Source organism: Crocuta crocuta, unplaced genomic scaffold, assembly GCF_008692635.1.
Source record: "Crocuta crocuta isolate KB4526 unplaced genomic scaffold, BGI_CrCroc_1.0 scaffold197, whole genome shotgun sequence".
Lineage (NCBI taxonomy): Eukaryota > Metazoa > Chordata > Mammalia > Carnivora > Hyaenidae > Crocuta > Crocuta crocuta.
The window spans coordinates 11,072,556-11,097,964 of NW_027532002.1; the positions used below are offsets into that span (position 1 = coordinate 11,072,556).

The 25,409-nt window shown below is 40.9% G+C and overlaps 1 protein-coding gene and 1 long non-coding RNA gene across 7 annotated transcripts in view; one reads left to right on the top strand and one right to left on the bottom strand.

Annotated features, from left to right (window-relative positions):
* OSBPL3 (oxysterol binding protein like 3) overlaps positions 1 to 25,034 on the top strand; it is a 191,881-nt gene extending 166,847 nt beyond the window's left edge. For 3 of the 4 annotated variants that reach the window (XM_077775315.1, XM_077775314.1, XM_077775316.1), the window contains 7 exons: positions 2,804 to 2,867; positions 6,637 to 6,715; positions 7,986 to 8,130; positions 11,018 to 11,162; positions 14,505 to 14,631; positions 16,490 to 16,612; positions 21,229 to 25,034. In XM_077775315.1, the coding sequence (XP_077631441.1) occupies positions 2,804 to 2,867; positions 6,637 to 6,715; positions 7,986 to 8,130; positions 11,018 to 11,162; positions 14,505 to 14,631; positions 16,490 to 16,612; positions 21,229 to 21,325 (780 nt within the window). In that variant the 3' untranslated portion in view covers positions 21,326 to 25,034. The remainder of the gene's footprint in view (positions 1 to 2,803; positions 2,868 to 6,636; positions 6,716 to 7,985; positions 8,131 to 11,017; positions 11,163 to 14,504; positions 14,632 to 16,489; positions 16,613 to 21,228) is intronic. The other variant, XR_013337885.1, reaches the window with a different exon arrangement.
* On the bottom strand, positions 1,785 to 20,232 carry LOC144240898 (uncharacterized). Of its 3 annotated transcripts, none has more exons than XR_013337888.1 (5): positions 20,127 to 20,232; positions 11,354 to 11,511; positions 9,888 to 9,998; positions 8,319 to 8,475; positions 1,785 to 1,877 (listed from the first exon to the last, which is right to left on the bottom strand). It is a non-coding gene; the product is annotated as an uncharacterized LOC144240898 (long non-coding RNA). The 3 variants fall into 3 exon arrangements; XR_013337887.1 differs by lacking the exon at positions 1,785 to 1,877 and adding an exon at positions 7,911 to 8,063 and having other exon boundaries at positions 8,319 to 8,461; XR_013337886.1 differs by lacking the exon at positions 1,785 to 1,877 and adding an exon at positions 7,911 to 8,063.
* Positions 25,035 to 25,409: the final 375 nt, after the last annotated feature.

The window sequence follows — 25,409 nt, forward strand, 5'->3', positions numbered from 1 at the left end:
TTTTGTCATATAAAGTATCTCCAAAGGAGTTGAATTTAAAAAGAAGACAGTGGGGCACCTGGATGGCCCAGGCAGTTAAGCACCCAACTTCAGCTCAGGTCGTGATCTCATGGCTTGTGGGTTCAAGCCCTGCGTTGGGCTCTGTGCTGACAGCTCAAAGCCTGGGGCCTGCTTCGGATTCTGTGTGTGTCTCTTTCTCTGCCCCTCCCCTGCTTGTTTGTTCTCTGTCTCTCTCTTTCTCTCTCTCTCTCTTTCTGTCTTTCAAAGGTAAATAAACATTAAAAATAATAACAATACTAAAAAATAAAAAAGAAGACAATGAAGGCCAACAGAGAGTTGCATTTTAGGAGTTAGGCTTCTAAATTATGCTGGAAGTAGATTGCCCTGAAAAATCCTGTAGACACAGAGAGGGGCTACATCTTTTTCTTTATTCACTACTTACGTATAAAACAAGTATCCTCCTTAGTACTCATTACCCATTTAACCCACCCCCACACCCCCATCTCCATCAACTCTCAGTTTGTTCTCTGTATTTAAGAGTCTCTTATGGTTTGCCTCCACTTCTGTTTTTATCTTATTTTTCCTTCCCTTCCCCTATGGTCATCTGTTAAGTCTCTCAAATTCCACACATGAGTGAAATCATGTGATAACTTTCTCTGACTGACATTTCACTTAACATAATACCCTCCAGTTCCATCCACATTATTGCAAATGGCAGGATTTTATTCTTTTTCACCACCGAGTAATTTTCCATTATATTTGTGTACCACATCTTCTTTATCCATTCATCAATTGGTGGACATTTGGGCTCTTTCCATAATTGGGGTATTGGGAATGCTCCTATAAACATCGGGTGCTTGTGTTCCTTCAAACCAACATTTATGTATCCTTTGGATAAATTTCCTAGTAGTGCTATTGCTGGGTCATAGGGAGTTCTGTTTTTAATTTTTTGAGGAACCTCCACACTCTTTTCCAGAACAGCTGCACCAGTTTGCATTCCCACCAGCAGTGCAAGAGGGTTCCCCTTTCTCCACATCCTTGCCAACATCTGTTGTTTCCTGAGTTATTAATTGTAGCCACTCTAACTGATATGAGGTGGTATCTCATTGTGGTTTTGATTTGTATTTCCCTGATGATGAGCATTGTTGAACATCTTTTCTTGTGTCTGTTTGGAGAGGTCTGTGGTAACAAAAATCATTCAAAGGATGGTTTGCCAAAGGACAGCAAATTTGCATCTCCAACTTCGTATCAGATCTAGGATTTATGTTCATTGAGACCTGAAAGATACCTGAACTATTGAAATCGGGTCATGCTGGTACAGTTGAAATGCCATCAGTTAAATGTGTATGTGGCACGACTCTATCCCTGGGTTCCTCACCCAGCAGAGTGGCACATATGAGTGGTTTTTTGTACCATATTCCTCATTACAGCTGAGGGGCCAGAGCAAGGCAAGCGGTTGAAGATGAGTCACCTCCTCACTGAAAACCACTGGTATACATCACAACTGCTGGGTTTCACCTCTCTTCCCTCTCAGTGTGTTTGGGAAATATTAGTTTCTCTGGATTTGGTCTCCTCCTGTGTGATAGGAAGGTGTTATGCTAGATGCTATAAGTGTAAGATACTTCACTAAGAACCAGCTAAGTCACAGAAATTTTGAGACGCTGCTGGCAGCATTACTTTGGTTTTACTGGTGCTGAATTCTAATAACGGTACATACACCACTCACATGCCTGGAGTTACTAAGATAACGAGGAAATCCAACTCAGGAGCCCTTTTCTCTTTAGCTTCTTCACTAGTGAATAAACAGAAGTAATGACCCCAGTGACAAAACTTGCAGGGCAATAGGCAACAGTCTCCATTCCAAGGGATTCTCTTTCCTAGAACAAAATTACATATTTACTCAAGATATTTTTATCTTGACAGAAAATGAATAAAATATTTATCTTAGCAGTTGCCTAACATTTGTTCAATAATTATTTGGCTCTTTTTTAAAAAATAATTAATGTTTTACTTTATGTTTTGAGTGACAGAGAGAGACAGAGCATGAGCAAGGGAGGGGGAGACAGGGAGGGAGACAGAGAATCCAAAGCAGGCTCCAGGCTCTGAGCTGGCAGCACAGAGCCCTGCATGGGGCTCAACGCAGGGCTTGAACTCACGAACCACGAGTTCATGACCTGGGCCAATGTCAGATGCTTAATCAACTGAGCCACCCAGGTGCCCTGGCTCTTTTTTATAGAAACATTATTCTTTTAAAACATTATCTTGGATTAATCAGTCTTTTAGGTGATTTGAAAAGAGGCTCGGCTTTGTGATACAGAGCTTTCAAAGGAGCAGCATCTGAGCCAGAGCATTTTAGTGTTGCTCAGAATAGATTCTAAAAAAATCTATTATCTGACATCTTAATTAAAACATTGGTAGGTTCTTTCACAACAGCTTATAGTGATTTTGACATTGGTAGCCAATGTCAGATTATATGGTTTATGAACAGGTGCCCTTTCCTGACCCTGCTTTTGCTTCACACCTTTCAAAATATTTCTTTATCCTCAACATTTGCCTCTTTGGCTGTTTTTCCCAGGGCTTCCAGAGGCTTCCATTCACTTTATTCTTCTTAGGCCTAAGGAATTTGAGCAAGTCAGGACTGACTGTATCAGGAGCGCCCTCTTGAGGACAGACTTGTTGAAGGAAAACTAAAGTTTTCATTCACTTAGTGCACAGTTACCTCTCAAGGCAAGGGCAAAGGAATGCATTTTATGAGACACAAAAGTTAATTAATTTTTTGTTTTCTGGCTTTTACTTCCATTAGGTCAGCCACCATCCACCTATCTCTGCATGTCATGCTGAGTCTGGAAATTTTGTTTTCTGGCAAGGTAATGTGCTAATATATTTGGCCTCCATCATTTTTTTGTAATGTTATAGATTTATTTTATTCAGGAACTACTACAAGTGCTTGTTAAGATCAAAAGTGGGCCCTGGACTTGGGCTTTGTCGGATGGATTTACACCACTTGGTGTTCATGCCTCTCATCTCTGAACAATTACTGATATTTGTCTACTCCATAATTAAGGGATCAGGAGGATAATTTAGTTGTTCCCTGAAAAAAAGGTTTCTCCATCTGTGTCTGAGCCACCACCATTTTATTCCTATAACTTTTTCTCTAATTCCATAGCCACTTGACATGCCTTGTGTATTTCAAGAGACACTAAATATTTACAGGCATTTATCAGAGTCTACACAACAGGATTTTGTGTGTTTTTTATTTTTCTTTTGAAAATCGTAATTTTATTTCTAAACATCACATTTTAGAATTTCTGACTTTTTTTTGGTTTGGGGGTTGTTATCCCTATATTCAGTTTATATTTTTGGATTTAGGAGGAGGGTGTGTTGGTCTGAAGAATAAATAAGACTGCAAATATTTCCTAAATGGCTTAATTAATTTTGTTAAGTTATATATTTATTCAAAAGTTAGAGTGTACTTTAGAAGGAAAAATTGAGCATCCTGTGTTTTCAAACAATGAGCACACATCAGCTTTTAAAGCATTTTTCTCTGTTAACAGTGATAACATCTGAATTACCACATTGCCTTTTTAAAAAAAATTTATAGGGGCACCTGGGTGGCTCAGTTGGGTAAGCGTCTGACTTCGGCTCAGGTCATGATCTCACGGTTCATGGGTTTGAATCCTGCATCGGGCTCTGTGCTGACAGCTCAGAGCTGGAGCCTGCTTCAGATTCTGTGTCTCCCTCTCTCTCTGCCCCTCCCCTGCTTATGCTCTGTCTCTCTCAAAAATAAAATGCACATTAAAAATTTTTAATAAAAAATCCATAGAAGTTAAAAGATACAAAAGAATATTTTGTAAAAAAAAAAAAAAGAAAATCCCCTTCCTCTACCCCAGTCTCCAGCCACTCAGTTCCTCTCTCTGGAGATAATATTACCAGTTTAGGTTACAAGTACCATAGTTCCCTTTCTGAATCTTTGCCATTAAAGTTTAGAATTGAAGCTTGATTACAAACTTCTCTAACTTTCACTGAAACTGTCTGGGAATAATTCTTAAAAAATCTCTAACCTCCTAATTGCTAAGAGTCATTGACCCCAGAAGCACATTATTATTATTATTATTATTATTAAGTTATGTATTATGCAGTGGAAAGGATTTTCTCCCAAGTAGTTTCTGTGTGCCCCTTACTGTACACAACAGTATTCTCCTCAGCCTCCATCTCTTCTTTCTCATCAGCCTTTTTCTGGGCTATCCCACCTACTCCCATAGGCTCCTAACTCCCAAATCTTGCTTTTTTCAAAAAATTTATTTATTTATTCTGAGAGAGAGTGAGCAGGGGATGGGCAGAGAAAAAGGGAGAGAGAGAATCCCAACCAGTCTCTGTGCTATCAACAAAGAGCCCAATGTGGGGCTTGATCTCACAAACCTGTGAGCTCATGACCTGACCCCAAATCAGGAGTCAGATGCTGAACTGACCGAGCCACCCATGCACCACTCTTCCTTTTTAATCCACTCTGACATTTCTCTACCTTTTAATCAGATTGTGTAAACCACTTACACTTTTTATGATTATTGATGAAGTTGGGTTTAAATGTGTTCTCTTATTATGTTTTCTGTTTGTCACATCTGTTCTTGTTCCCCCCATTTTTTTTCTCTGCCTTCTTTGGGACTGAGTATTTTCTATTATTCCATCATATCTCTTTCATTGGCTTAGTAGCTATACCTCTTTGTTTCATTGTTTTAGTTGCTACTTTAGGATTTATATTATGTATCTTTAGTATAGTCTATCTTCAAGTAATATTATGCCACTTCACATACAGTGTAAGAAACTTACAAAAGTGTCCTTCCAGGGGCGCGTGGGTGGCTCAGTCGGTTAAGCGTCCGACTTCGGCTCAGGTCATGATCTCACGGTTCGTGGGTTCAAGCCCTGCGTCAGGCTCTGTGCTGACTGCCAGCTCAGAGCCTGGAGCCTGCTTCAGATTCTGTATCTCCTTCTCTTTCTGACTCTCCCTTGCTCACACTGCCTCTCTCTCTTTCTCTCTCTCTCTCTCAGAAATCAATAAAACATTAAAAAAATTTAAAAAAAAGTGCCCTTCCATTTCCCCTCTCCTAACCTGTAACCTTTGTGCTACTGTGAACATAACATTTTATTTATGTATTTTATAAACCCCACAATACAACATTACTATTTTTGCTTTAAACAGCAAATTATCTTCTTTTGGTAACAACTTGATTGAGATATAATTTGCACGTCATACAATTCGCCTGTTAAGAGGTATAATTCACGGAGTTTTAGTATATTCACAAAGTTGTCCAGCTATCATCACAATCAGTTTTAGAACATTTTCATCACTCCGAAAGAAAACCCGTTAGCCAATATCTAACCCCACGCCATCTTCCAATTTCCATCAACTTCTTCCATCCTTAGGCAAACCGTTACCTACTTTCTATCTCTATAGATTCGCCTATTATGAATATTTTATAGAAGTGGAATGTGGCCAGGGGCTGCCTGCCCCCAGCCCTATCCCTCTCCCGCATCACGGCCTCGGCCTCCTTCCTTTCACCTTCCCTGTGGTCTGTGAATTATCATGCAGCAGCCAGAGGGACCGCACGTCTCTGTCATTCTTTTCCTATTCCTTTTTTTAAAATTCTCTTTCTACTCTGTCCTTTTTCCATTTCTGTCTCCCAGTTGGTGCCACCCTTTATGCAAATGAGAAAAATATGAAACCATCTACAACTTCTCCCTGTCTTTCGCCGTCGGCATCTAAGTTGTCGGCTAGTTCGACTTCCACTTCTTCCACGGTTCTGGGGTCATTCTCTCCTCTCTCTCTGTCTCTCTCTCTCTCTCTCTCTCTCTCTCTCTCTGTCTCTCTGCTACTGGCCTTAGGTTGCTTCACCCTCACTTAACCTTGGAGCGGTTACAGCAGTCTCGTAACCTGTCGCTTTGCTTCTCATCTCGTGTGCTCCTGGGCCATTCTCTGTATTGCTCCCAACTCTCTCTGCAAAGTCTGTATCTAATCGCATGAGTTTTCTAACCAAACATCTCATTTTCCCCCAGTGTATCCACACCAGTTGTCTTAGCCTGGCTTCTAGAGCCCGTTGTTTTTGTACTCAGTCTGTCTTCCTGTTCGTCTCGCTACTAAACAATCCTGTAGCACAGAATCACACCATGTTCTCTTATACCTTTCTTCCTTTGAACAAGCTGGCTTCCGTCTTCTATTGTCTACTGAACTCCTGCTTATTCTTCAAAGCCCAGTCTAGGTGCCCCCTTCAGACAGGCCTCTTCTGATGCTTTTCTCCAAGCATGTTGGTCATTCCTACTTCTGTGGTTCCATTTCTTCTTAAACCTATTCAGTTCCAGCCTGTGCCTCTCTTGGCAGGCATTCCTTGTTTTCACTTTTGTCTCCCTTTAATACCGTGACTTCTTCGAAGGGAGGGACCTTATCTTATAATTTTAGTTCCCCCGATTCTGTTCCAGATACCCAATTGGTGCGTATATTGAATGAAACCTTATCCTGTATGATAATGAATTTCATTATGAAGAGGTTATTCTATACAGTGGTTGATCACTTATCCAGCCTAAGAATTCTTTGATCTGTGTAGCTCTCCTTTTAAATATGTACCAACTGGTATTTCATTTCAGATGTGAGATGGAAAAACAAATTCTGGGGCAAATCCATGGAAATTGTTCCCATTGGCACAACCCATGTGACTCTGCCAGCGTAAGTTCTTCTGTGCTCAGGAACTTTATAGATTTTAGGAATGGGGTTCCCATTGTCCCCCATGGTGCTGCGTGTACGGCTGTTTTCTTTTACTTCATTTGACAGTAAGTCCAAATGTACCTCAGTTCGACAAGCTCACCTTTTCTCTCCTTCAAATGGAAATGCTACCTGGAAACCAAAGTTCCCTGAACGGAAGCTCTTTGAAAACTCATTTCCATTTTCTAACAAAATTAAGAATGGTAGTTTTGCTTTAACATTGTTGTCCGACCTCACTATCAGAATTCCTTTTAAGAAAAATATGGTCTTGATCCTGCAGAGATTGTTGATGCTCATTTACAAAACCAAATGACTGTGAGTGTGGCCTCCAGGACTAGGCTAACAGGACTCACTCTGCCACTTACTAATTGCAAATCCTTGGGCACGTTACTTAACCTTTCTGATCACTAGTTCCCTCGTCTATAAAACACGAGAAATAAACCACCTACTTGGCAGGGCTTGTGAAGATTAAATGAATAATGTACGTAAAGCACTTTAAAGAGTACTTGGCACACAGTACACGTCATGTAAGTGGTCTTATTACCATTATCCTTGAAATTATTGTATGACTCTGTGAGTCTGAATATTTTCTCATTGTAAAAAAATTTAAGATATGTGTATCTTAAGATATATATAAAATAGGGGCACCTGAGTGGCCCATTCAGTTAAGCATCTGACTTCAGCTCAGGTCATAAGCTCAAACATAAACATTACAAATTTTTTTTAAAAAGATTTATATATAAAATAGATATGTGTCTCTGCATATACATATATGCATACATATACACATATGTATGCATGTGCATGTATATACGCATACATGTGTGTGTGTGCATGCACACATGTCTGTGTGTAGATAGCAGATTGTGGAAGATTCCCCCACCTTCCCCATTGCCTCTTCCTTTTTTTAGTTTGGTGACTTTATGCAAGTCACCTCTGGCTCTCAGTTTTCTCCTGTGTCATAGGAGAGAGTAGGTTGTTCGAGGAGATCACCAGCTTCTGGTGAAGTCCCTGGCGGCTTCCAGCGTGCTGTTGCCCTCTGTGACACGTATGCCTCCCGGGGGAGTGGAAGTCAGAATGCCCAGCACGGCTTAGGCACTCAGTCAGTGTTGTTTCCGGAAATGAAGGAAGGAGTAATTCATTATGTGATTTTTTTTTTTTAATTGTGATATCTGTTTGCATTTGCTGCTGGCTCTTCTGGGAATTGTTGATGCTACCATTTCCTCCTTTTTAGCTTTGGAGATCATTTCGAGTGGAACAAAGTGACCTCTTGCATCCATAACATCTTAAGCGGGCAGAGATGGATTGAGCACTATGGGGAGATTGTCATCAAGAACCTGAATGACGACTCCTGCTACTGCAAAGTGAATTTCATAAAGGTAACCCCCGGGAAGGCCTTGCCAGAGCTGGGGCCTCGGGGCACAGGACATCCTGGGGGAACTTTTCACCTTCAGCTTTGTGCCATCAGGCAAACACTGGCAGGGGCTCCCTGGTGTTCCCCCCCTCCTGACCCCTCTCACCTGGACCAGGGTTGTGGCCCTTCTAGCCCCCCTCATTCCACGCTTACCCCGCTGTGGTCTGTCCTCAGTGCAGCAGCCAGAGGGACTCTTAAAACGTAATTCATCACGCTACAGTATGGATGAACTGAAGACATTATGCTAAGTGTAGTAATGCAAAGGACAGATGTTGTATGACTCCACTTCGAGGGACCTAGAGCAGCCAAACTCATAGAGACAAAAAGTAGAATGGTGATGCCAGGGGCTGGGCGGGGGGGGGGTTGGGGAATGGCCATTAGTGTTTCATGGGTATGCAGTTTCAGCTTGGGAAGCTAAAAAAAGTTCTAGAAATATAAAATGATGATGGTTGCACAACATTGAGAATGTGCTTAGTGTCACTGAATTGTATGCTTAGAAATGGTTACAATGGTACATTTTGTTATTTATGTTTTACTAGAATTAAAAAAAAAAAAGTCATGCTGTATATCGTGGAAATCCTCCAACGACTTCTGTCTTTCCCAGAGTAAAAGCCTGCCTCCTGACAATGGCCCACAAGGCCCTGTGCCCTATGCACTGCCCACCCCCCCTTATGTCACACACGTGCACGCATGCACACAAACACATGTCCATGCAGCGCACACACCTCCACACAGTGGCCATACGTGTATGAACACGCACACACACCTGCCTGTACATGCATATGTGCGCCTGCACACACACACACAAACACGCTCATTCCTCTCCAGCCTCAGCTCCCACCAAGCCCTCCTCCCCTTCTGACCACACTGGCCTTTCTTTCTTTCCATTTCCTCCTGCTTGGGGCCCCTCTCCCCGGATCCTTCCATCATCGGCCCTGTCTTGTCAGTCACTCTCTATAATATCCCACTTTCTTCAAAGATTTTATTCCCATCTCTAGTTAGCGTGCTCACTGTTGGTTTACTTATGTATTTTCATCTTCTGTTCCCTACACCCGCCTCACCAACCCTGACTCTGGAAAAGCAAAAGCCTGGTCTAATCTTGCTCCCTGCTGTAGGCTGATGTCTGGAAAGGCTCATGAACATTCATAGGGTAAATGAACAGATTGGCCAAAGACAGAAGCATGGAATAGTCTGCTTAGCTTTCCAAGTGCCTCAATTCCCTTAGACTGCACTTGCCCTTAAAATTCTCATGTATTTAACATGGTCTTAAAGGAATATTTGCATTTAATTAAGATCAAAATCATAAGCTGAGAGATTAGGCTCTAATTGTGGCATTTCATGCAGTATCTCTTGCACCACCTGTAGCCTGGGGGGGGGGACATTATGGAGAGGTGGATGGGGGTCTTTATCATATCCTGTAAGTCAGACTGTGATGTAGATGATAAAAAGCTAGTAATGTTTCACATAAAATAAAAATGACTATGCCTTGAAAACTTCACGTAGGCTCTCTGCAAAAAAAAAAAAAGAAAAAAAAGGAGAAGGGAATATGGTGCAGGGATACTTACCCCTGAGCCAGGTGAGGGCCACCTAGTTCTCAGCATATTCCCCAAGGAAATGTGCTTAAATCCCATTTCTGCCATCTACCTGGTACTCACACACTTAGAGCCAGAGAACAGATTTCTATGGCTACAAGAGATGAGGGGATTGGAACACTGGGTGTACCTTTGGTGTTGAAAGAGTCTCTGAAAGCAGATGTGGCCCTTCCCAATGGAGCATGACCCTTCCTCTCTGGCATCCCCTTGTATCCCCAGCATTGGATCTGTCAGCAAATATCTGTAATAGAAAATCGGACTCCTTCTTCACAACACACTTAAGAGCCTAGACAGTGTCTATTGCTGCTTTCCTCCATTTTTACATGAGTAGAGACCTGCAGTTTACATTTCTGCTTCCGCTCTCTGATGCCACTGTACTCCATCCTTCCGTCCATCTTCCCCCATAGACAGAAAAGGGGGAAACCAAACCACGAAAATATGGCCCGAATATGCCACTCAACTTTATTGGTTCTCAAATGTGGATTCTGTTTTGGCTAAAAATAGCACTAGGGGTTTTGGTTTATGAAATAATGCCTTCCGTTCCTTCGTAGAGATTTTTTAGGGCAGCCAGGTAATTGGGAGATTGAAAAAAAAAAAAAAAACCCAACTCTAGGGAGTTAGACTACCCTCTGCTGGCCACCTTGTGGTACTATATAAAACCCACAAGGTTGAGCTGAGCCGAGCTGCTCTAAGACTAGGACCAAGCCACAGTGTTAATAAGGGTTGTCGAAGGTTCCAATGGATTGGGTGAACAAATCTAGTTGGGGGCGGGGGTTGGGAATAATAGGAGAACCTGAAAATTGGTTGCTTTATTACGACCAATTTTAAGGAGCCTCCTTCATTGGTTTATGAAAAACTGTCTAGTTCCCATCTAGAAACATAAAAATTACAAATTACTTCTCTCTTTGATTGCAGTAGTCAGAGCTACACTGACATCCAGGGAATGGGTATTCCAGAGGAGGGGCTTAGCGGCCAGTGTGTGAGACCTGAGCCTTTCCTTCTGACGTTGCATATAGCAAAAGTAGGGAGAAAACCCATATCTTTCCCAAATGTTTGTTGTTGAGTTGCACACTGTAAATAGAGACTTAGCTGTTAATTTCTCTGAAGTAATTAAAAGTATGATATTTTTAAAAAGCCAGAACCCAGAACCAGCAAACTAATTCTTGTGGGGTTTTTTTCTCTTTCCTTTGCTTTTCCTCTTAATACCTGTAATAAGTTGACCCCAAAATACTAAACAGACAACTCCTATTTGAATCCTAGGCAAAATACTGGAGCACTAATGCCCGTGAGATTGAAGGTACGGTATTTGACAAGAGTGGAAAAGCCGTGCATCGGCTATTCGGGAAATGGCACGAAAGCATCTACTGTGGTGGCTCCTCCTCATCCACTTGTGTCTGGAGAGCAAGTTAGTACTTGGGTTAATCAGTTCTGGGCAAGGGGTGGGGGGACATGGCCAGAGGAACTATAGACGGGCTGCAAGCAGTATCTATCTGGTGTCTCTAGCCTTTGCCTGCTTTGAACTCCCTTGGAGCAACCAGCCTATTTTTCATTCAGGATTCATCATCTCAGCCTCATCCTTATGCTTATCAACAATACCTCAGTTGGTCCGCCAGGTCCTGGGTTCTTAATCTTGGAGCAAAGCCATTGGTCACTTAATCCACGGTCACTCTCTGAGGAAATCTTCCAGGCCACACACACCACTCCTGTGCCTATCCTGGTCACTAAGGAGTGTTAGTGAAGTACAGGAAGTCATTCTAGAGTAAGAATGAATAAAGAGGAAACTGTTAGTAACAAGAAGAGTGACCTTGGGCTTCTACAAAAGTCAGGGGTCTCCCGGATTCATCCAATACCATTAACCACTTTGAGGTCGCTTGTAATTCTAGAAAAATACTGAGCCTTTGAAGCAGCTGTGGGGAAAAAGGGCTAGGGAAGCCAAACCTTCATAACATGTCCCCCAAAACATTTTAAGACTTTTGTCCATCTTCTAAGTCTTGGTCATATTATAAAACCATCATTCTGAGATGGTTCTCTCACCATGAGAATGCTTTGGGCTGATCAAAACAAAACAAATTAAAACGAAACCATCCTAATAGTGACTCAAATCATTAGGATGTGTGCTATTCCTTAACAAAGAAAGGATCGGATGGGCCCATGTTTGTTATACAGGCAACTTACTTGTGTCAAGAGCACAGACCATTGAGGACACATTCTGTCCCTCCCAATGTAGCAATGATGTTTCCCTTCATGGATGTCAAACATTTATCATGTTTTAATATCATATCACCAATCAGGGGAGAAGTGAGGGAAAAAGCATTCCTTTCTTGGGCCTCTCTTTCTTCAGAAATGAAATACTTACTAGGATCCCCCAGCAAATGTGTCATTAAGTTTTTGTCATCCTCAAGTAGACCCAAATCCATTCTTGACCCAGTCATGGGCAACCTGGTAGGCAGGAGAGATTCAGATGGGCTTAGATTTGACCCCTAGGGAGGATACAATGCCACATGGACAGAGCAGTTCCTCATTAGCAAGTAAGAAAGGGAAGTGACTGTACGGTAAGCAACCAACAATGTCTCTTTCACTGGGTAGCACCCATATGTCATCCACTGTCACAGAGGTGGCAATGAAGCCAAAATGAATTGGCACCAGTGGCCACCTTCCTAGCTTTAGAAGTTCAGGAAGACACTACCCTTTGCTTAAAGTATGTATCAGAGATGAGAACTGCCATCCCCTCCGGATGTTGAAGTAGCACCTTCATAAAGCACACGTGTGAGCTGTTATGCTTGTTGTTGTTGCTCGTTGACTTTCTTTCTGCCTTGACCATGAGCATCCCTGGTCTGTCTTCAAGAAGACCCACTGTCTCTTGGGAGAGCCTCTCCCAAGCCAGTGGTTGGGAGACAGGGCTGGATTTTGCCAGGCCCAGTAGGAAGCTTATAATTAGGACAGACAGAGAATTAGACTTAAAATTCGACAGAAAGGACTCTTGAAGCTTCAGAAACTGGGTCTACAGAATGGTTCGTGGACAGCTCTTGTATTTGTATGTGAGAGCAACTCCAGCTAAGGCTAGGAGTGGATGTTATCAGCCTATGTTTGACTTACCTGGTATGTAAACTATGTGTTTTAAGCTTGGTTTTTGGCTGGGATTCGAGTTAGGGCAATACACTTACATCAGTCTGCTTGGGCTGCTATGACAAGTACCACAGACTGGGTGGTTTAAGCAGAGATGTGTTTTCTTACAGTTCTAGATAGAGGCTGGGAAATCAAAGATCAAAGTGCTGGCAAATTTGGGTTCTGGTGAGAGCCTCTTCTTGGCTTGCAGACAGCTGCCAGATCAGGTCTGCTCCCTTTTGACCTTATTTAACCTTAATTGTTTCCTTAGCCTCCTTCTCCAGACACCAATACCAGGGGCAGGGCTTCAACATACCAGTTTTGGAAGGACACAGATATTCAGCTCATAACACTGCCGCTGCCCCCACCAAGCCACACCTTTCTTACCTGCAAAATAGATTTATTGCATCCCAACAGCCCCAAAAGTCTTAACTCATTCCAGCATCAACTCTAAAGAGTAAAATCCAGAGTCTTAGCTAAATATCATCTAAATCAGGTATGGGTGAGGCTGGAAGTATAATTTATCTTCTCCAGCTGTAAACCCTTGAAACCAAAATATGCTTCTAAAATACAGTGGCAGGACATGTGTAGGATCGACATTCCCCCTCCAAAAAGGAGAAATAGGAAAGAAATAAGGGGTGATGAGTCCCAGGTGAGTCCAAAACCCAGTAAAGCACATGCCATTGGATCCTAAGACAGCAGGTGATAGTTTTTGGCTTGGTGCCCCGCCCTCCGGATCCACCTGGGAAGTGGCCCTTTTCCCCAAGGCCCAAGGCTCTGGGTGGTGGCAGCCTGGCAAGTTGACACTGTGGCAGTGGCTCCACCCTTTGAGGGGTAGAGGCATCCTCCCCACCCCCCTCCCCCTCCCCAGGCCTGTGGAGTCTGGGCCTGTGGTGGCAATGGTAGCCCTGATGATCTCTGAATCACCTTCCCACTGGTTCTTTCCTTTTCTTGCGGGATAACACATGCTTGCAGCTGTATAACTTGATGGTCCCATCCTGTAAAATGCCAGCAGTCCATCAGCCTTACTTCATTCTGTCCCCTCTAGGTCCAGCTGGCAGTATTTCTGCTGTATAATCCCATGTCTATTCCTGGCTTCCGCTGAGTTAGTTTTAAATTTAAATGTGTAAGATTTGGAGGGACAAGACTTGATACGAAGAAGAGCAGGAATGGAAGAAAAGAATAACATTGACCACTTTCTATGGGTTCAGCACTATTTTAGGTTCTGGACAGAGTTCCAGGAGGATTTGACATTTCTCAAATGAAAAACGGATTCTCCAGAGTGAGAGCCTTGTTAGTCAGGAAAACATGGAGCCAGAGTTCTTTTTAACATGTTTATTTTTGTAACAAATTATTTTTACAGCTTCCACAGTATAAAAACTTCACGGCATTACATAAATTCCCTATCTGACCACATAAAAGAGGTCTTATCCTCGTAGGTAGAAGAAAACTTACAGAGAAAAAGATTTATAGAGGAACATTCAATACCTATTTGTTAGCCAGGATGTTTTAATATAAATGCAAGATTTTTAAAGCAGAGAGAGAAAAAATAATAGCTGAAATGAGATGAAAAAGGTGAAGGAATTAAAATGTAATGTAAATGAAAGGGAAGTTAGAAATGAATGATTTCTTTTTCTTTTAGATCCCATGCCAAAAGGCTATGAGCAATATTATGGCTTCACCCAGTTTGCCCTAGAATTAAATGAAATGGATCCATTGTCAAAGTCTTTATTACCACCTACAGACACTCGATTTAGACCAGACCAAAGGTAAGAATTTTGTAAAGATCTTTATCTCCAAAGATGTAAAACTCTTTAGGAAAAGTCTTATTAACAACTCCCAGGCCATCAGAGGAGCTTGAGAGAGACAATATCATTAGGAGTAGAGGTCTAGGAGGACTGGAAACAGTCATGTTGTGGAAGGAACGGAGCCCAGCTTAATTCTATATGTGGCCTGGCCTTTATTCATCAGTAAAGCCTTATTCCTATTGAAATATCCCTCAAAAGTGTTTATTTTTAAGAGTTTTAATGCCTACAATAATATAGAACTTTGTAATTGAAAGAGGGAAAACACCCAACCCCCTTACACCTCAGATTTAAATTATTTTGTTGCATAAAAACCTAACTTCACATTCTAGGTTTGCTGGCAACAAGCTGTGTAATCTTTCTTAGTCTCAGTTTCCTCTTCTGTAAAATGGAAATAATTATCTTTGCCCTTGGGCCTAATTAAGACTCAAAACCCAGAAGGAAAAAGAAAAATTATATATTTGACTTTATTTAAAAAAATAAAAACCTTCTTCATGGCAAAGTAAAAAAATATTTTTATACCCAGAGTCAAAAAGATAAACGAAAAACTAGGAAATCTATATTTGCAACTCATTTCATGAATTGGTTCCAGAAATCAAGATTAACTCATTTAGAAAAATAAGCAGAGGAAAAGGAACTGTTCACAAAGTAGAAAATGCAGATATCCCTTAAATACATGAAAAGAGGCTTTTCTCACGGAAAGGAATGCATATTTTCAAAAATGTTTTAAAAAGTTTCTTTTGGGGGAAGAAATAGAGAGCAAGCAGGGGAGGGGCAGAGAGAGGGAGGGAGGGAAGGAGAGCCCCAAGCAGGCTCTGCATCGTCAGCATGGAGTCTGATGTGGTGCTTTAACTCATGAACCATGAGATCATGACCTTAGATGAAGTCAAGAGTTGGATGCTTAACCAACCGAGCCACATACGTGTCCCAAGAAATGAATATTTTTAAAAACATGTTGACATACTAATTCTTAACCTATTGGGTAGCAGAATTCAAAAGTTTGGTGTACCCTGAGGCTACAGGCAAAAGGCTACATGGTGAGGAAACAGATGAGATGAGAGATAGGATGAAAGAGACAAATTCCTTTTTATAGATCTGATTTTTTGAGCCACATATATGTCACCATTCAAAAGATAATATCTTGGGGGGCACCTGGATGGCTTAGTCGGTTGAGCGTCTGACTTTGGCTCAGGTCATGATCTCCTGGTTCATGAGTTTGAGCCACACTGTCACAGCGTGGAGCGACAGTTCGCAGCTGTCAGTGCAGAGCCTACTTTGGATCCTCTGTCCCCCCCACTCCCTCATTCTCTGTATCTCTCTCAAAAATAAATATTTAAAATAATAATAATAGGGGCACCCGGGTGGCTCAGTCAGTTAAGCATCTGACTTTGACTCAGGTCATGATCTCACGGTTCTTGGGTTCGAGTCCCGCATCAGGCTCTGTGCTGACAGCTCAGAGCCTGGAGGCTGCTTCAGATTCTGTGTCTCCCTCTCTCTCTGACCCTCCCCCACTCATGCTTTGTCCCTCACTGTCTCTCAGAAATAAATGTTAAAAAAAAAAAATGTTGGGATGAGCACTGGGTGTTATATGTAAGCCAACTTGACAATAAAATATTTTTAAAAAAACAAACAAACACATACACACTCTAAAATAATAATGTCTTCCCTAACTACCTCAAAATATGGTTTTAAAGGTTGAAGGGGGGTTTTATCTATAGGGAAGCATTCTGAATATCCAGTCTTAGATACATAATTCTAGAAGTAATGAGTACAGCATTTTCTTAGAATTTGTGTTGCTTTATTTTTTCCCTTAATGTCTCAGGTTTCTAGAAGAAGGGAACTTGGAAGAAGCTGAAATACAAAAGCAGAGGATTGAACAGCTACAGAGAGAAAGGCGGCGGGTCTTAGAAGAAAATAAGGTGGAACACCAGCCGCGGTTTTTCAGGTGTGTGTGTGTATCGTGTGCATCGCTGGAGGATAGGTGCTGGCGACAGCTGATGCTTCCTGCATGAAGGGAGTGAACATGGGTGTCCTCTCCCCAAATGAGAACCTTCTTGGTGTTTTTCTTGCTTCAGAGTATGGAAACCTCTCTGGAAAATGAAAAATCCAAGTGGTCTAAATCTTTTTCTTTTTTTCTTTTTTTTTTTACTTAAAAAAATTTTTTTTTTGAGAGAGAGCACAAGTTGGGGAGAGGGGCAGAGAGAGAGGGAGAGAGAGAATCTTATGCAGACTCCACACTTAGCACAGAGACCTATGCAGGGCTCAACCTAATAGCCCTGAGATCATGACCTGAACCAAAATCAAGAGTCAAGTGCTCAATGGACTGAACCACCCAGGTGCCCCGCAAGTGGCCTAATTCTTAAATTGCAGAAGTCACAAAACACTTTGCTTGGATGTGGAACATTTGCTATTGATTTTAAAATAACTTGCCGTGAAAGTCTTGTTGAAAATAGACTTAAAGATCTAGAAGGGGCATCAGAGATCATCAGCCATTTACCTCCTCTTTTATATTAACCGAGAAGAAGCAAAGACCCAGGGAACATAGGTGATCTATAGGAGGCCCCAGTGAAATGTCTTGGACTGGCGCCTGGCTTTCCTGAGTCCCGGCCAGGGCTTGGTATGGTTTTAGGGGCTTTTTTTTATTGGTTCATTTAAAAAACCCAAAAATCAACATTAAACAGGCCCATGTAGAAAAGCCACAGGCTCCTGCCCTACCTCTTTTGCCCCAGTCTTGCTTTCAGGGCAGCCAGGGTTTTATTTTTGCGGGGTTGTTTGGGGGTTTTTTGTTTTTTGAATTTTTTTTTAATGTTTTATTTATTTCTAGGAGAGAGAGAGAGAGAGAGAGAGAGCGTGAGCAGGGGAGGGTCAGAGAGAGAGGGAGTCACAGACTCTGAAACAGGCTCCAGGCTCTGAGCTGACAGTCAGCACAGAGCCCGACGCGGGGCTCGAACCCACGAACCGCGAGATCATGACCTAAGCGAAAGTCGGACGCTTAACCGACTAAGCCACCCAGGTGCCCCTTTTGTTTGTTTTTTGATTTTGGGGGTTTTGTTTGGTTGTCATTGTGTTCTAAGGGATAACACGAACACTTTTAGGAGGAATTAGCTGCTAATCTATCAGCAGCGGCAATAAAGTCTGCATTCCAAAATAGCAATATAACGGGGCGCCTGGGTGGCTCAGTAGGTTGAGTGTTTGACTTTGGCTCAGGTCATGACCTCACAGTTCGTGGGTTCAAGCCCCGCATTGGGCTCTGTGCTGACAGCTAGCTCAGAGCCTGGAGCCTGCTTCAGATTCTGTATCTTCTACTCTCTCTGACCCTCCCCTGCTCACGCTGTCTTTCTCTCTCTCTCAGAAATAAATTTAAAAAAAAAAAATTAAAAAAATAGGAATATAGCAATGAGTACTATTCATCCCCAAAATATAATGCTTTTTTCCCCTAGTCGATGTGGATTTTTCCAGATCCTTTCTGATCATTTCCACAGACTCAGGAGATAAGCAAATGAAGATCAATCAACTGGCCAGAGTTTCATCCCAAAATATTCATAACTTTGTGTAAATATTTTTTAAAAAAGGCATCTTTAATATTTTTTTAAGACAAGAGATAGATAAATGGATAGATTAACAGACTGATCAGTTGATTTACTCATCAATTGATACATATACACATATACCCTTAAGTAGGCCAATGTTTTCTTTTTCTTGCATAAATCAGCTAGGGTGTTGTGTCTTTTTTTTTTAAGTAGACTTCATGGCCAGTATGGAGCCCAGCATGGGGCTGGAACTCACAACCCTGAGATCAAGACCTGAGCTGAGATCAAGAGTCAGACACTTCACCAACTGAGCAAACCCAGCGCCCCAGTGTCATTTTTAAACAAGGAAAACTACATTTATAAAGTTGTTCATTGCAGTATATTTTAGGATCATTAAAAACTGTGGGTAACTAAACCGTCTCAAGAACTAGGTAGGGAGAGTCATCAATTTTACTTAATGTGAAAGTCCACAAAGTCTGTGGAGCTCCATGGGAAACAAATTAACATTTAAATGCAAAATATAAACTGTTATCAAGTTGCTGTTGCAACCTTCTAGAATTATGTGTGGAATGGAAAAGGACAGAACATGGATGCAGCCAGGTGGCTGTTTTTCCTCTTGATTGGCTGTTAAATTATCACGTTATTAGATGTGGCAAATAAAGTGCTGGAGAAGAAGCAAGAATTCTTCGGAAATAGTGGTCCTGGCAAAGAGGTGACAGAGAGGAATGTGGGAACAAGGGACGCATCCACGGGAATTCCAAGTGGAAACTGCAATTCCTGCAGAACTGGGCTCCTCAGTTTCCTAGTCAAGTACCTGATATGCAGACTGGCTTATTGTAGACAGATCTCTATTCGAATAGGGAAACAAGTGTGATGAGAATCCATATTCCTGAGAGCATGGAGAAACAGGCACTCTCCACCTTTGCTTCTGAAGCATATGAAGTATCAGTCAAAATTACAAATGTACACCCTCTTTAACATGGCAGTTCTACTTACAGGAATTTTTAATGTAACTATACTTACATCCATACAAAATTACATATTGTATGTTTATCATATTATTATTAACATATGTCTGTGATAGCTAGAGATTAAAAACAGCCTCCTAGGGGCGCCTGGGTGGCTCAGTGGGTTGAGCGTCCGACTTTGGCTCAGGTCATGATCTCACGGTTCGTGGGTTCAAGCCCCGCATCGGGCTCTATGCTGACAGCTCGGAGCCTGGAGCCTGCTTCAGATTCTGTGTCTTCCTCTCTCTCTGCCCCTCCCCAGCTTGCACTCTGTCTGTCTGTCTGTCTCTCTCTCTCTCAAAATAAGTAAATTAATTAAAAAAAACAAATAACCTTCTAAAGGCTCATCAGTAAGGTACCTGTTAAACTGTGGTCCATTTCTACAGAGGAGTATCATACAACTCTTTAAAAAGAAATCAGGGTTGCCTGGGTGACTCAGTCAGTTGAGCATCTGATTCCTGATTTCTACTCAGATCATGATCTCACAGTTTGTGAGTTCAAGCCTCAGATTGGCCTCTGCACTGACAGTGCTGAGCCTGCTTGTGATTCTCTCTCTCCTTTGCTCTCTGCCTCAACCCCTCCCAAAAATAAACAAACTTAAAAAAAAGAAAAAGGAAATCAGGATTCCCTTTCACCACAGAGTCCCCAAACTTTTCCTATAAAATACAAATGGTAAATATCATTAGCTTTTCAGGCCGTAAGGTCTTGGTAGTAATTACTCAAACTCACTGAGCAGCATAAAAGCACCAATAGACGATAGACAAATGAATGGGCATGGTGGTGTTCCAGTAAAAAGGGATTAGGATTAAAGGGGATCTAGTTATAAAATAAATACCTCACAGAGATTAAAAAAAACACAACATAGGAAATATAGTAGATAATATTGTAATAATGTATGGTAACAGATAGTGACTACACTTACCATGGTGCCACTGGTGTAATGTTGTGTACAGAATTGTTGAATCAGTATATTGTACACCTCAAACAAATATAACATCTTATGTTAATTATACTTCAATGTTAAAAAAAACAACAGTATTACAAAGATAGGCAGAAACCTGCATTTGACCCTTGGGCTGTAGTTCACTGACCTTATTGTGACAACAGAAAATGGTCTCCAGTATATATTGTTATGTCAAAAACTCAAAGGGTAGGACACCATTGAGTGCTGTCGTGGTGTAACAAATGGGAGAGGAGTGGAGTAGTTGTCTGTGTGTGCATGCATATTCACACATGTGTGAGATGGCTCTGAAAGAATGCAGGTCATTATTGCCTCTGAAGAAAAGGACTGGAAATCTGGGGGATAGGGTTAGGAAGAAACCTTTTAGCTATCTACCCCTTTGTACCTTTTGAGTTGTTATCTATTTAATATATTATCTATTCAAAGAATAGTGAACCAAGGCTCTTCTCTCTTTAAAAATTTTTTTTATTGTTTTTTATTTATTTCTGAGAGAGAGGTACAGAGACAGCGTGAGCAGGAGAGGGTCAGAGAGAGAGGGAGACACAGAATCTGAAGCAAGCTCTGTGCTGGCAGCTTGCACAGAGCCCGATGCGGGGCTTGAACCCACGAACTATGAGATCATGACCTGAGCAGAAGTCGGACGCTCAACCGACTGAGCCACCCAGGTGCCCTTATTGTCTCTTGACTCTTAATGTCTTCCAATTTAATGTCAACTTATCACTTCATTCAACAACCAAGGTGATTTGTAGCTTTTACATAGTCACACCCAAGGTGTGGCTGTCATCCCAGCCGTGTTTTATATATGACAAACTCTTCCCTTATTATCCATGCTTCTGTCAAACGCACTATTTTTCACAGCCTCTAAGTTTGAGAAGCCAAAGTTAAAAGTGACAAGATGGCCTCTAGCCTTCCTGTTCCCTCACAGTTCCTAAATGAGACTGTCAGGGACTTTGTATGACTGCGAGAATGATAGCCTGGCCCAGGGTTCGAAGAAAGGAGGGGAAGGGAAGGAGAGAATGTGACAGTGTTTTCAGTAGCCTTCAAGAAATTCTTTTCTCCTCAGGAAATCCAGTGATGACTCTTGGGTGAGCAATGGCACCTATTTGGAACTTAGAAAAGACCTTGGTTTTTCGAAACTGGACCATCCTGTCTTGTGGTGAAAAAGGAAAGAAGAATGATCCACTTGTACTTCTCCTGTGTTTGCTATCTGAAGCCACAAACCTGTGTCTATATATTTAAAAGAAATTACCTAGAATGATCACCTGTGCTTAGCTTAGCATTGTAAGTATTTAAGTATGTATTTTTTCAGTAGTTTCCTTTATAATTTCAAATGTTGTCACGATTGTTTATATGAATGTAGAACACCTTGATATTTCATTTTATATATAAGCTATTTAATAAAAATGAAAGGTTGAATGTTAATGTGTGGGTTAAAAAAGAAGCTTTAACACTAATTTTCCAAAGGTTAGGAAAATTCAAGTTAAATTTATGCCTTATAAAATTATGTTGGAGAAAACAATGTATCTCTCCCAGGTGCATTAAGAAATAAGAATACCCAGGGTTACCCACTCATGCATAAGCTACCCACGTTTAATTTGGGAGCTCAGATATCTTTTTGCCTCCGACAGCTCTTGGATTGTTCATCCAGAACAATTCTGCTGGTGCTGGAGACAGAAGAATACTGGCATTTGCATTTTCGTGGCTGGGAGGATGGTGGGAAATTAGTGGAGTGTATGTTTTTATATAACATAGATACAGCACCTCCTGCAGAGGAAAGGCAGGTGAGCTCATCCCTTCCCTGGAGTTTTATTGCCTTATGTGCGAAACTGTACCCCGTCACTCAGATAAATTGTCATTAATCTGAGAAATGCCCATTAATTAAATGCTATAATGGCATCCCAGAGACACAGTAGGAGATTTCTCCTGAGAACTGAATTCTTGACAAGTTAAGAAACTATTTTCTGCTTCCCCCCAGCCCCACCCCTAGATTCCCTGCCTCCTACTTTTCCCATATCTCTGTTGAGTATGGAATGTTCCAGTTGAGCTTAGAACATACAGTGCATTCTACACAGCAATTTGACTTCCTAAAACTTTAGCAAAATAACTAATTGTTTTCAGGAACTAAACAAGTTTTTCTTAAATACTGTTTTGGTATTTTCTACCTCTTAATAACGGCATATTTTAGATCTTGTATAAAAAGTTTGACCATCTGCCTTATAGAAAAATGTAGAGAATTGATGTTCTTCCTTTGTGTTGTGTTCTGATGAAACTTTGTCTTACCTGTTTCCTACACTTTCTTCTTACTCATTTCACTCTTTTGTGAGTTTTGCAGCAGTCTTGAATAACACAGATTATAACTACTAGAAGGGGAAACTTTGTCTTTTTAAATATGTTATTTAGAGTACAATAATAGAATTTGTGCAGTAGTTGAAGTATGTTATCAAAGCAATTCCAACTTCTGCCCAGATTACATTAAAACCAAAGCCTAATTTTTAAGCCTTTTACTTTATTGTCCATAACAGTCCTATGGAATATCAAGTATGATGGTGTGTTAAATAGTTTTCTCCAGAAAACAATTACAGATATTTAGATAATTTCAGAGCATGTAGAATTCTATGAATGAAAAGTAGAATAAATAATGGGAAAAAAAGGACACATGACTTTTTCTCAGTTTATACCAAATAACCAGCTAGTAAGACAGTATAGCAATTTCAAAATGGAAAGTTATTGAAAGTGGGTCATAGCCTTTTGGAATCTGCAAATGACTAGCATTTTAAAACAATAAAGGACTCCTTAAATATTACACTCATTCATTCCATTTTATCAAGAAGTCAGGATGAACACAATGAATATCATTTCCATTTCTAAGCAGTTAAAGGACACAATCAGATTCTTTGGTACGTGGCTTTGTTCTTTTCTTTTCAAGCGTGTATCCAAATTCTGCTCGCAGAGAGGAAGAAGCAACCTGTAGATTTAAGGATACTCCAGGGGAAAACAAATCTAGTTTTCACAGTGTGAAGGCAAATGGAGACTTTTAACCATATCAACTATTAAATAGGCCTCTTCCAGAGGCTGGTTCAAAAAAGAAACAACAACAACAAAAGCAAGATGTGCAGCCTGAATGGGTGGAGGTTTGTCATACAGTATTTGGAAATTTTTTAATCATCCCAGTGCTGTTACTTCAGTTGATCTTATGCTTTATATTGGAGTCACAAGGATAAATGGACCAAATATCACCTTTGTGGTCATCTTATTTGAGATGGAAGCAGGGGTGAATTGGAATATGGTACAGAACTATATGCAGATTTAAAAAGCTGCTAGTCAGTACCAGCATCTATAAAAGACATTTGTGAAATTTAAGCAGTGTAGTGATACATACTGTTATAATCTTAAAACTCCCTTTAGGGGGAAAGGGCTTGTTTTTTTTCCTTCAGTCCCTGTTCTCAAAAGCACCTTCCCATGTCATCTGTAGCTCAAGGGCATTTTATATTTTTAAGATAAAGAAAATAAACGTGGCATTCTTTGGGAAGAATTCAGGTAGAGTTTGACTTTCTGAACTTTGAAAATCCCAATTACATCATTGCAGTCACTGCACCATCTAAGATACATGTTTTAGCCAACCTCCATTTTATTCCTGATTATTCTATCCCCCATTTATGGTGAATTACACAGATACTCTTGGGAATGGGACTTTGTGCCGTCAACCACATTGTACTTCAGAAGTTCCTATTGGCTGCTGTCGATTACCCCAAGCTGCAGGCGATCTATTCAGGAAGGAACCAGCAGTCTCCAGTGTGACCAGACAGCACATGGCTTCTGTCTGCAGGCCCCGACACATAGTCTGGTATTTCCTGGAGTCAAATGGAATAATCCAAATCACAGGGCAGCTGTCCATGCCGTTCACCTCCCAGAAGTCAGGCTGGTTCTGGTACTGAATTGAACGGAGTTTGCTTTAGGCCAACAGTCCAGTTATCTATCAAGTAGAGTACCCAAATAGCCCATAATCGTTGTGTGCTCCCCGTGGGACTCTGGAAGAGAAAAATATACAAACTCCAAATATCTTTAATGTTTATTTCATTTGAGCTGCTGCCTTTCTCATATTCTACTTTTAATTACCTCCAGTAAATCATTTGCTTGAGCTTCAAGTATTGTCCCTCATCTGTATTTTCCAGATTTATGATGAGTGGTCTTGTTCTACTATTAACAGTGTCAACCATAAAAGAAAAATCATAAAGTGTTTATTTGGCTGTTGAATTTTGTTGTAGGCCTACTAACATATTCTAGAAGTTCTATCATATCTTCAAACTCTCGTAGAATTTTCTCAGACCTTTTATTTTAAGTTATGAGTAGGAGCAATAAAGTTGTTCTTATGATGTTAGGAATAATACTTCCAATGTATTGGCATAATTTATTTGAATGTCTTTAATTTTGATATTAACATCAACATAAATCTATTTTTGCTACCAGATGATAGCTATTTTCATGCGCTCAACTTCCCTCTGCATATATGAATCTGTTACTTGGTGTTAGTCTTTATTTTCCTGTGTTGGAAATATGTATCACTTAAGTATCTGTAAATCATGACAGAAAATGCAAGCCACTTTCTGAGTCTTCTGTTTGGCTTATGCAATGATAAAAAGTTGCTAATTTATTTTACTCATGATGGTTTTATCTTCCTCCTTTACCCTCGGAGGATACTTTTTTTTAAAGGATGTCTATAAATCTTCTATCTAGCTGTGTATGAGATTATTTTCTGTTTAAAGCCCACCTTGCCACCCATACCTCATTATCCACACCAAGCTCCTACTAATTTGTTTATCCCCTCATGTAGCTAGTTGACTGGGAATAAACAACATGGAAAAAGGCCAACTGTGTCTTTGTCTTTCCAGGTTAATGGGTACTAGTGACTGCTGAAAGGGACAGAGTAAGACTCTAACCTAGCTTCTTTTGAGGAAGAAACACACCAGGTTACCTAAAGTGATAAATATTTGAAATAAGAATACCCTGGGACATAAACTGGGAATCCATGAAATTCCCATACTTTTGGTCCCAACGTTTTCCAGATGTATTACAAATGTAGGTGCCCCCAGCCCTCAGGACGAGGGATTTCTGTGTTTACCTCAGCACACTATGGAAATAGGATTTTCTGTGTGCCCTAACATGAAAAACGAAAATGCTGGCTGCTTTTTCCAATTTAATGGCCCTTATGAGTGGCTGACTCCTCTCCTCCTCCCATATCCACAC